The sequence below is a fragment of the Mesoplodon bidens genome, assembly GCF_964165515.1.
Source record: "Mesoplodon bidens genome assembly, chromosome: 4".
In the NCBI taxonomy this organism is placed as follows: domain Eukaryota; kingdom Metazoa; phylum Chordata; class Mammalia; order Artiodactyla; family Ziphiidae; genus Mesoplodon; species Mesoplodon bidens.
The window spans coordinates 93,297,171-93,309,094 of NC_138160.1; the positions used below are offsets into that span (position 1 = coordinate 93,297,171).

Consider the following 11,924-nt stretch of genomic DNA (forward strand, 5'->3'; position numbering starts at 1 on the left):
ATGGGGATTTAAAGAAGGACATAAGGGAGCTCATAAGATTCACAGAAGAGCTATACCAGGCCTCAGGATGACAGGAATCAGGATAGCTCAAATCTGTAAACAATTCCCATCACCATCTGTACTTGTGTTTCTACTGCAGATTTAATATTCGTGAGAAATAATCCATTGGCCTGGCTTGGATCATATCCTGTGGTCAGGATGCAGTCCTGTAATTAACTGCCCTTCCAGAAGCATATGGAGTCAGGAAAGGCAGTTCCCCAAGAGATGATCAGTAGACAAAAACATATGGCTGGATAAGGAGTCTCTTAAATTTTACACAAAATCACCACTTTTAGAACAGTGCTTTGGAATAAAGTCAGAATCACCAATCCAATTTAGTTTCTTGAAAAAATGTTTATGTCAAGGTGCTAAAGCATAGGTAATTTTAGAACTCCAATGAAAATAATATTCTTAAGTCTACACAATAAGCAAATCTAAAGCTTAAACTCCAGGACTTTCCACATGCCAACAAACTAGTAATTGATTAAACAATTCTATTACAATAATTGAATAGAAGAATATGATCTACAGAGTGAAGTCAGAAAAACAAATATATATTAATGCATATATGTGGAATCTAGAAAAATGGTATAGATGATCTTATATGCAAAGCAGAAAGAGAGACACAGACACAGAGATCAAACATAGGGAGACCACGAGGGAAGTGGGGGTGGGATGAACTGGGAGATTGGGATTGACATATATACACTACTATGTGTAAAACAGATAACTAATGAGATCCTGTTGTATAGCACAGGGAACTCTACTTGGTGCTCTGTGGAGACCTAAATGGGAAAGGAATCCAAAAATGAGGGGATATATGTATATGTATGGCTGATTCACTTTGCTGTACAGCAGAAACTGACACAGTAGTGTAAAGCAACTATACTCCAAATAAAAAGAAAAAAAGAATATGATCTACAGACTGCCTGTTCATAGACCTCCAAAAGGATTTAACCACTTTCTTCTGGTTTTAGGCTCACACTACGCTTCCACTCCCCGTTTTATTCTCTTTATCTCCTCTGCTGGCATTAACTAGTTTGTAAGCAAAAGCTACAGAAGTCAGTTTGAAATTTATTTAACTTAAAAGAGGAACAAAATGTGTACTTCAAATCTTATTAAACTCATTTATCTGAAACATGTTTACACAGAGGACAAACAGATATAGGATTTCAAGTAACTTATGGCAGAGTCCACTGTCCATTTAAAAATATGATTCTTTCACAAAAACTCTGCATTAAAAGGCAAAAAGAAAAAATTTCTTTTATACTGCCTCAGAGCTGGATGCATACTTCTGATGTAAATTTATTTCATTGTCAACTCTGATGCTGAAGCTGGGAGGCACAAATGTTCATAGTTCAGTTAAATGATGCAAACAGAAAGCTTCTGTTTCTCTCAGATACAAATAAGAAACCTCCATTCATGTCTCTTACAGTAGTACCACATCCTTGATTCTCATACCAGGTCACTTCTTCTTCTTTCCTTTCCCTTTTTTACTTCCCTCTCCTTGCTGAAGACTCTGGTCACCACCTCCTGTTTTTTGTGTCCTTGTTTTCAGTTTAGGAATCATTTCTGCAGCATACAACATTACTGACTTACCTAGGAACAAGAAGTTAGGCTTAGTGTATAATCTGAGAAATGAGACATAAAAGGTCGTTAACTTGAAAATCATAAAGTTTAAGAAATCATCACCACATCAAGAAACATAAGAAGTTAAAAAGAAAAAATCAAATGACTATGAAGACAATGATTTGCTCAAGTGGGGACCTTTCCTGGAGAAAACATATTAAGAACAATGCTGAAATATTTAAATGAACAAAATAAAAATTTAGAACACTTTATTTGAAATAAAAAATTTGATCTTGGTTCCAGGAATTGACTTGAAGATCAAAGGAAAATATATCTAAACATAACAAGCTGGAAACAGAGTCAGGATATCATTGTAACTTAAGCTAGGAAGCACAGGCCCTCTCAGTCTTACAGCAAATGCCCACGTCATTAAGCTACAAAATATGTTACTCACACGCCCAAATGATTTATGCCCACGTGCCCCCTGCTCTGGGCAACAACCACCTCCTCCAGCTTCAGTGGCTGCTTTCAACACACCAGCCGCTCAGCTCTGTTTTTTACTTTCTTACTGTTTTCTTACTGGAAACAGGAAGCAACATCTTTTCAACTGTAATTTTTACTTCTATGTTATTAACTAGTCAAAGCAAAAGGCTGATGGGTTTTTTTTTTTTTTTTTGGTCTTTTGACTTGTAAGAAGTAGTGTAGGAAGATGCCAAAGAAAAGAAAAAATACACTGAATATACTACCTGTCATTCCTGAGTCAGACCCTTAAGTTTCTAGAAATATCTACCAATCCTGACAGGTTTTGGTAGATATTAATAAACAAATAATTATGTTAGAATAATAACCAGTTATTTTAATTCAATCAAAAACAATTCAGGGGGCTTCCCTGGTGGTGCAGTGGTTGAGAGTCCGCCTGCCGATGCAGGGGACACGGGTTCGTGCCCCGGTCTGGGAAGATCCCATGTGCCGCGGAGCGGCTAGGCCCGTGAGCCATGGCCGATGAGCCTGCGCGTCCGGAGCCTGTGCTCCGCAATGGGAGAGGCCACAACAGTGAGAGGCCCACATACCGCAAAAAAAAAAAAAAAAAAAAAAAAAAAAAAATTCAGTTGTCACTTTGGGGTTATTGTGTCAAGAAAAAAATTAACAGCTCCATTTAAAAAACCTAGAACATATTTTTTACAAATAAAAAATTCAGAAAAGTAAAGAATTACCTGTAAATAAATACTCATCTTCCCAATACACCGAGTTAATATATTGGAATACTGAAGTTTGTTTTGTTTGGTTCTCGTTTAAGAAATAAACACTAGAGCTAATGCTACAATCTACTCTGACTATCACACCCCTGCCCACACTCCTCACCCCCTACTCGCCATTAGGTTAACTACTACCTTAAGACTTGGTGTCTTCTTCTAGTCCATTTCAAAAGTGTTTATATATATGTCAATAAACAATACTGCATATACATCAATCAATAAACAGTAATATTTTGTATTTAAATGTATACCTAAATGGCACCACACTATGCGTATCTCTTGCGTTTTTCACTCAATATGGCTTTTTATGTTTAATTTTAAAAATTATTTATTTATTTATTTTGGCTACCCCACCCAGCTTGTGCAATCTTAGTTCCCTGACGGGGGACTGAACCCTGGGCCCCTGGCAGTGAGAGCACAGAGTCCTAACCACTGGACCGCCAGGGAATTCCCTCAATATGGCTTTTTATTTTTTTATTTAATAAGTTTATTTATTTATTTTTTGGCAGTGTTGGGTCTTAGTTGCTGCCCGTGGGCTTTCTCTAGTTGCGGTTAGTGGGGTCTACTCTTTGTTGCAGTGCACGGGCTTCTCATTGTGGTGGCTTCTCTTGTTGCGGAGCGCAGGCTCTAGGTGCACGGGCTTTAGTAGTTGTGGCATGTGGGCTCAGTAGTTGTAGCTTGTGGGCTCCAGAGCACAGGCTCAGTAGTTGTGGCGCACGGGCTTAGCTGCTCCACGGCATGTGGGATCTTCCCGGACCAGGGCTTGAACCTATGTCCCCTGCATTGGCAGGCGGATTCTTAACCACTGCGCCACCAGGGAAGCCCTCAATATGGCTTTTTAAATTTATTGATAGAAATGAATAACAGACCCCAAGGGTCTCCAGGATCTGAAATAGCAGTAATGTATGACCATTTAATAATTTCACATTCTTAACCTGGGAACAATGATGGGACTTCCAGAGGTTTATAAAATGTTCACGCAACAATTTTTTTTTTGGAGAAATGATTAGTAGGTTTCATCACATTCTCAAAGGTCCTTAACTTAAAAGAAGTTAAAAGCACTGTTTACCTCTCTGCATCAGCAGTAGTCCTTTTTCTAAATTAATCTATAGAATGCAAATTATGTTTCTGACCTGTCAAAAGGTCAGTTTTAGAACATTTTTTGGCAGTGTAGAGGAGTAACCGATCCCAAACTTAATTCATTCATTAAAAAAAGCTTACGTGATGGGAACTGTACAAGACAGAGGCTGCCATCTTCCTGTTTGAGCTGGACCCGGACTCTGCCCCTGTACTGAAGATCACGATTCCATTCTCTAGAGTACATTTTATTTTTCTAACATAAAGAAATAAATAAAAACAGGCTTTAAGAAAGTTATGTCAATGAGATGAATATGGAACATAGTGAACAAAGAACCATATCATACCTCAAGAAATACATTAAGTCCAACTGCTGAGCATACATCTTGAATCTCTGTAGCTGTAGGATTTTCAACAGCCTGCAAAGTTAAAAACAAAAACACTGAATAGCTCAGCTTTAAGTGGATATTGCTACATTGTTGTATAAATCATTTCAAATACTATGATCAAAACACACACCAAAATCCTAGGTTTCCTTTTTTTGTTTTTACTAGGTACAGTTGTTTCGATTGTAATTTTTAAATTCCTGGGACTCACACTGATTCACACTTGTGTATCCACCTCCCTTCCAAGAGAATAAACTTCACAGGGTTAATACTGGTTAAACAACTATTACAGATGCAACCATTTCTTTCCTCCCTCCTTTCTTTCTTTCTGTCTGTATTTACTCTTTAGTGTCCATACTCAGCAAATTATAAGGTGTAACAACCTTATATTCAGAATAGACAAAGTTTAGTATGGCTAATGGAGATTCCATTGCTTAATGAGGAGCAGTGTGTGTCCTGATCACCAAGTACCCTTTCTGGCTCCTCCAGAAGCCCTCAGAATTCTGTAGTCATTAATGGTACACTTTGATGGACACATCTGTCTATTAAATAAATATATGCTGGGAACTGTCTTTGCCACAAGGGTCTTTTTTTCAAGAAGTCTACATAATACAGATGCAATCACTTTAGAAAACTGTTTGGCAATATCTACTAAAGTTAAATATATGCATTTTTTATGGCCATGCAATTCCACTGCTATAGATATGTATCGAGGAAAAATACAAAATAGACAATCTCACGAATGTTCACAGTAGCACTATTTTTAATAGCCCCAAACTAGGAACAACCCAACTATCCATCAATAGTAGGCTGGATTTTAGTATATACACACAATGCAGTACTACAGAGCAGTGGCTTTCAGCAAGGTAATTTTGCCCCCTGACATTCAGCAATGCTAGGAGACATTTTTGATCATCACAACTAGGGTGGGGTAGGGCACTGGTTTCTGGTGGGTAGAAGCCAAGGATGCCGCTAAACCCCCCACAGCATAGCACAGCACAGCACAGCCTCTGCAACCATGAATCATCTGGCTCAAAACGCTGGTGGTGCTGCTGTCGGGAAACCCTACAACAGAGCAATGAAATTCAACAAACTACACTCACAAATGCAGGGTGTAAGCACTCGTAAGCTGAAACCTCATAAGCTTCATGTTCATTGAAATCAGACAGACATAAAAGTACATAGTGTGTAATGCCACTGAAACAAAATAAGAAACAAGCAACAGTAATCTATGGTATCGGAAGTCAGGGCAGGGGTCATCCTTTGTAGTGAGTGTATGTGGAGGGAACAGAGACTGGGAAGGGACACAAAGGCATCTTCCCGAGTGCTGGTAACGTTTTCTTTTTAAAATTTGGGTGCTTGGTTACCCACGCATACTCATTTTATGAAATTTAATCAAAATAAACACTTAAGATTTATGTATGTTTCCGTATGTATGCTATAAATCAATAAAGCTAAAAACAATTCAATCATTCTCCAAATTATCTTGAGAGCTTGCTTCCAGAGGCCTCTGTCAATGTGGCTTGATGTTACGCATTATTCTGAATCAGTGCTTTGGCGTCTTCTCTTTTACCCTGTAGCAGCAAAGTAGACTTTCCTCTACACATTTAAGCAGTAAAATGAGAGATATTAAATAACACAAAAATAATGTACTGCTTCAGGCCAAGTTCCTTAAATCCATCATCAGATTACAAAATGTAAATTAATCTTTAAAAAAGTAGAATATAACATTAATTTTGAAAATGAAAAGCTACAAAGACCCCCTTCACTTGGCACTAGGCACTTTCTAAACTTAAGCCACCAGGCCAACTAAGAACTCGGGTTTTCCTACTGAAACGGCACAAGGGAGAAGTCATCTCTTTTAAAACTATAAACACCTACTTTTAAAAAGTATTAATTTTAAAGTAACTTTACCCCTCTCAAAAAGACGACGATGACGATGATGATGGACATAAAACTGTAAAACTCAACATATCTGAATTTTCTGCAAGTCTTGTTTAAAAACTCAGCTGCGTTCTGTATATCATATTGTACAATGCCATAATTTTGGTTTCCTTTATTAAGGGAAAGAGTGTCAAAACCTTAAGTTTAAAAAAACAAAAACGTGCAAACCCTACAATGCTCCACCCCCAACTTCTCTCAAACACAGGCTCATGAAGAACCACTTAAAAAATTCTTTCAGTTATGAATCAGTGCCCTCCTGCATCACCATTATTAACGAAAGCACCCCAATTGTTGGCTGCCGTTCTCCTCATGCCCCAAACAATGCAGTAAAGTAAAAGAAGCCTTTGTGGCCCTGACAATACAACCTCCCCAGCCCTCAAAGACAGAAGTATCAGCCCGCTTACCTTACTTATAGGGATTCGCCGACCCTCCGCTATGGTCTTCTTGTTATTTAAATAAGCAGGATAGATACAAATGAACCTGCCACAGGAAAAGCCCAGCTTGTATCACTAGAGAAATATTTCCAAAAGTTCATTCATTCTTTCTTTCATCATCATCATCAGCATCATCATCAGCATCATCATCAGGATTGCCGGTACACCTATACTATTATGTGCTTAACTTTTTTTTTTTTATTGCCTCCCCTCTACTTAAAAAGTGAACTTTAACTTACTACCTTAGATGGAAAAAAACATCACTTGCTAGAGGGAGGGAGGGAGGGAGGGAGGAAGGAAGCAACGCCGTAACTGTTCAGTTAGATACAGGTGCCTGTCAAAAGCTTCTGAGGGCGGGGCCTGCTCTCATATAGAAACTACGGAGTCAGAGGTATTAAAGGCTTGAAAGAACTCAAACGAGCCTTTCCGAACGTATCAACAACTGAAAGAACAGATTTTTCACACTGTGATTACTTAACGTCATGTCCACGTAGCACCCAAAGTCCTCTGTCTCACGTACAGGTAAACACTGGGCTAGGGAAAGTTGGGATCTACAGACCTGCGAACAGCCCGGGCGCAGCCGGCCTCAGGGAGGAACGGAAGCCGGAGGACAGGCCCGGAGCCCGGGGCTGGGGCTGAGCTACCCCGGCGAGCCTTCCTCAGGTCTGGGGAAGGCTGCGCAACACCCGCGGGCTCGCCGCAAGCCCCTTCCTCTCTCCGGACTCACCTGTCCTGGTCGGCCGGGGACCGCGCAGCGGCGCAAGCCATCTTCACCGAGCCCCCAGGCCAAACGTGCAAGAAAAACCGGGCCTGAATTCCGCTCGGAGATTTCCCAGACCACCCCATTTCCGGCGGAAGTCCTGCCCACCGAAGCGCCTATGCGTCCGCCGCTTTTCACCGTCGGTTTGTTCCAGCACCTGTCGCTCGGCGTCAGGGTCTCTAGTTTCTGACGTGGCGTCGAAACCTCTCGCGAGAGGGTCCACGAACGCTACTAATTCCTTCGATTCTCAAGATCTCGCCAAAGCTAACCTTTGGGGCGCTTGCTCTGTCACTAAAGTTGGCTTAAGCGTTCACGCGCTTTCTTCGCCAATTTCACATTGCGTTTGGATGGTGCTAACGTCTCTCGTCCTTAGAGTAGGGCTCCACACCGCGGGTGATCTGTGAGTTCTGAGCAAGTTGTTAGAGTAGGCAAGAAAATACCCTTTATGTTTAATCTTTAACCGCCCCTGGGCCCTGCAGCTTGCTTTCAACTTGGCAAAAATGGAACTAGCAAAATTACTTGGCACTGTATTTCAGTGTGCTGTATAATGTTAGAAATTTGACTATACACTTTTCAAAACCTTTACCCTAAAATTCACTGTATTTTTACATACCTTAGGTTAATTGCAAAGCACTGTTTGAGTATCCTATTCTTTAAACACAACTGTATTCCTATTTTCGTAGCGGCCGTTTATTCAGAAAACCGGACAAGGTAAAATAGGTATTTTCTTCTAAAAATGAAAAAACAAAATAAAACAAAAATCTGCCCAAAGGCTTGAGTCTCGGCGAGGCTGGGTAATTTTTGTCACTCAACGCTAGTGATGGCTGAGCATAAATACCCAGCTGGTCTGACTGGAAGCCCCTGATTTTGCTCCATCCCCTCAGTTCCCGTCTCTCAAATCTTCCTTGTACTAGTAGTGTCTTAGTTTGGTGGATTAGTTTGGTGCTGATGTATATAAATGTCTTACTTCTTTATAAAGTGCACAAGATTCCTGTAAAAAGAGCTTCATGCAATGACCAGACCAAACCAGTTTCTACAGAAGTCTGAGAATTTGCCCTAGGATAACTGTCACGGGGGGAATTCCAGAGCACAACGTGGTGTTTATGAGTAAGATTTGTCTACATTCCATCTCCAGCCTCTGTTGGATTCGTATCTATTGATATATCTTGGTGTAGGAGGGTAGACTGTAAGTAAAATTTCTTTTAGTGAACCTGTTTCATTACAAATCCTTTATGGCATTTGAACACAAGCAGTACTGCTTTGGTACTCTTACGGGGAAGTGTTATACCAAATACCAAAGTGGAGGACAGGTGTGCTTCCACTTCTAGAGGAATAGAGTGCAACTTCTGGACACCAAGAACTCCTGACAGTATGGTCCCTACTTAGGCACCACCAAGATTCCGGCCGGTGTCTGATGGAGAGCACTGTTTTGGTAGATCTGGTTGGTTTGAAAAGACCTAACATGAGAACATTTACTGAGCTGAAGACTCAAGATTGAAAAGACTCAGTACTAAAAGATAGGGCTGTGGAAACAAACACACACATGGACTTAAGCTAGTAAAACTGCTTTATTTCAAGGATAAAACCAAAACTCTAAAAACACCAAGGTAGGAAATAAAAGTAATCTATAGGAGAAAAGAACTCTGACTGTTGAACTTCTTAGACACAGTAAACATTAGAAGTTAAGAGTTTTGAAGAAAATGAACTGTAACTGAAGTTGTGACCCAAATTATCCTTTGTTTGAGGGCAAAAGAAAAACAATTTTAAACAAGCAAGGATTTAGAAAGTATATTCCCAACTTAGCTTTTCTGGGAAAAAAACAAAACAAAGCTATTTAAGGACATACTCCAGCCAAGCCAAATTATATTAACATAAAGATTTGAAGAAAGTGTTTCCTCTATGCTATATAGGGGAAACAGTGGTGAACACTTATATCTACTATATAAGTGAATTCAAATAATTATTAATAATGTGATGGTGAAGATAACTGCAATTGTTAAAAAAAAGATTCTGAAAATTAAAAACAAGTGAATCCGTTACTACTGGAACAGAGATTTTGCAAAGAACTTAGATTTCAACTGAAATAGGGTGTCTCTGTTTCTAAAATCATTACCTGCTGCATCACCAGGGTTTTCATAGGACCTTGACTTCTTACCATTTTTTCTGCCTTCTCTTTCCTTTTGTCTTCCTGTCTCTGTTCCTCAACACCCCCATTCCTGGGTACCCCAAGAACCCCAAGTTCTTGCCTCTCTTAAGCACACCTATGAGATTTTCTCTAATCCTCCTCCCACTCAAACTCCAGGCTTGGCTTTACAGATCCCAAACCCACCAAGGTCCTCAGCTAAAGAAAAGGACCTTTTGAGAATTTTACCTTAACAAGAGCCACACTTTCTGGAAGGAAGTTGTGGTTTTAAATAATAACTCTCCTTTCGTTTTGTATAGACGAAGTCATCTGTCAAAGACTGACAGTGTCACTGGTTACATGGTTTTTGTCAGTATCCCTTTGTGTTTGTAATTTTGTTTCATACACTTGATGCTCTATCATTTGATGTTTAAAAAAGTCATAACTGATGTTCACCTTCTTTTCATTATGTTTGATGTCTTTTATCCAGAATTATACTTTGACATAAATTTACCTTTACTGTTTTCTTTGCATTTGCCTGTGCAAAAGTAGTTGTGCTTTTAGTTTTATACATTCTGGAACATTTTTTAAATTAATTTATTTATTTTTTAATTTTTATTTTTTTGGCTTGTTGGGTCTTTGTTGCTGCGCACGGGCCTTCTCTAGGTGTGGCAAGTGGGGGCTACTCCTCGTTGCAGTGCTCGGGCTTCTCATTTGCAGTGGCTTCTCTTGTTGAGCACGGGCTCTAGGTGTGCAGCCTTCAGTAGTTGCAGCACAGGGCCTCAGTAGTTGTGGCACTCAGGCCCTAGAGTGCATGGGCTTCAGTAGTTGTTGCACGTGGGCTCAGTAGTCGTGGCTTGCGCGCTCTAGAGCACAGGCTCAGTAGTTGTGGTGCATGGGCTTAGTTGCTCCATGGCATGTGGGATCTTCCCAGACCAGGGACTGAACCCGTGTCCCCTGCATTGGCAGGTGGATTCTTAACCAGTGTGCCACCAGGGAAGTCCCCATTCTGGATCATTTTAAATGTGTCTTTTACTAATGGCGTATAATTGGAGGATTTTTTTTTTTTTACTTGACTCCAACCTGAGAGTGGTTGTTTTACCATATGTACTCAATCCAGTCATCTGTGTCATTTTATGCTTCTTTGTGGCTAATTCTCCCTCTCCCATTCTCTCCATTCTTTGATATCTTGTTCAACTATTCTTAGTTATCTTTGACTAATGATTTGGATGGAAATTTTTCTTTCTTTTTAACATAGGGGTTACCAGTAAATTAAAAAATTGAATTTTTATTTTTCCAAGTTAAAAGTATAATAGTATCTTTTGACACTGCCTACTTAAGATTAGAAATTTAGCATGCTTTTATGTCTTCTCTCCCTCATTTCCCAGTTTGGGTTGGAATAATCTGGAATTTAAGATTATTAAAATTATTAAGCATTTCATCTTTTCAGTTTTGAGTTACATGGACATTCATAATGAGATTCATTATCAGATTAACCACAATTATTTACACAATTATTCAAGTTTAAAGGTTTTATTGTTCAAACCATTTCCTTAATAGTTTCCCATTTATTTTAATTGCTTGGGCAGCAAGAATACTATGGTAGAGGTATGTCATGGATTCTGGTTTCCCAGTGCTTTAGAAATGCCCCTCATAGATTTGGAGAATTCATGTCTTATGCATCCTGCTTCCTCAATGGAGAAACCAAACAACCGAGCGTTCCCAGACTCTACAGGCATGTGACAGAGCTTCTGCCAATCATGTCCACCCAAGCAAGACTTCAGTCCAGAAGTGAGCAATGTGAGGAAGCAAGTGCTGCACAGAATCTTAATTTATGGGGAGGGTGGTGTCAGAGGGTTCCAGAGGTTAGGGGCAACAACTTGTTCTTTTTGAAGCAGTCTCACAGTATGGTTTGGATATTATTTCCACTGTGGTTTCCAAGTCTGATTTTATGGCCCTCATACAGCTCCTGTGAGCTACCTAAGATTCCTTAAATGAATGTTTTGTCTTTCAGAGAAGGTTTTGTTGTTAATAACTATAATAAGAATCCCAAATGATACAAATATTCCAGATAAATTAAATGCTAGTTTGGCTGGTTTCAGAATTCTTAGGTAATATTTCTATTTGCTTCCAAATGCTGTATATATTGTTCCATTGCTTTATTTTCCTTTTTTGGCATTTGGTATTGCAAAGAAATCTGATGCCAACCTTTTTTTTTTTTTTGGTAGGCAGCCTATTCCTCTCTCCCCACAGATGATTTTAGAAAGCTTTCTCTATATTAAAAAAACCCAAAAACCTCACGAAGATGTGTCTAAAGAGTTTTGTTAGTTTCAAGTT

The 11,924-nt window shown here is 39.5% G+C and overlaps 1 protein-coding gene across 2 annotated transcripts; it reads right to left on the reverse strand.

Annotated features, from left to right (window-relative positions):
- Positions 1 to 373: 373 nt before the first annotated feature.
- On the reverse strand, positions 374 to 7,837 carry SRP19 (signal recognition particle 19). 2 transcript variants are annotated; one of them, XM_081231561.1, is made up of 5 exons: positions 7,433 to 7,828; positions 6,676 to 6,751; positions 4,289 to 4,360; positions 4,086 to 4,197; positions 374 to 1,638 (listed from the first exon to the last, which is right to left on the reverse strand). In XM_081231561.1, the coding sequence occupies exons 1-5, from the start codon at positions 7,549 to 7,551 to the stop codon at positions 1,505 to 1,507; spliced, it is 513 nt and encodes a 170-aa protein (XP_081087687.1). In that variant the 5' UTR covers positions 7,552 to 7,828; the 3' UTR covers positions 374 to 1,504. The 2 variants fall into 2 exon arrangements, with proteins under 2 accessions (XP_081087687.1, XP_081087688.1); XM_081231562.1 differs by lacking the exon at positions 6,676 to 6,751 and having other exon boundaries at positions 1,487 to 1,638; positions 7,433 to 7,837.
- Between the last annotated feature and the right edge of the window lie 4,087 nt (positions 7,838 to 11,924).

Coding starts and splice junctions, on each gene's coding strand:
- SRP19 (XM_081231561.1), bottom strand. CDS start 7,551: ATGGGGTGGTCTGGGAAATCTCCGAGCGGAATTCAGGCCCGGTTTTTC. Junction 6,752..7,432: donor TCCCCGGCCGACCAGGACAG/GTGAGTCCGGAG, acceptor TTCCTGTGGCAG/GTTCATTTGTATCTATCCTG. Junction 1,639..4,085: donor TCTTGTACAGTTCCCATCAC/GTAAGCTTTTTT, acceptor TCTTGTTCCTAG/GTAAGTCAGTAATGTTGTAT.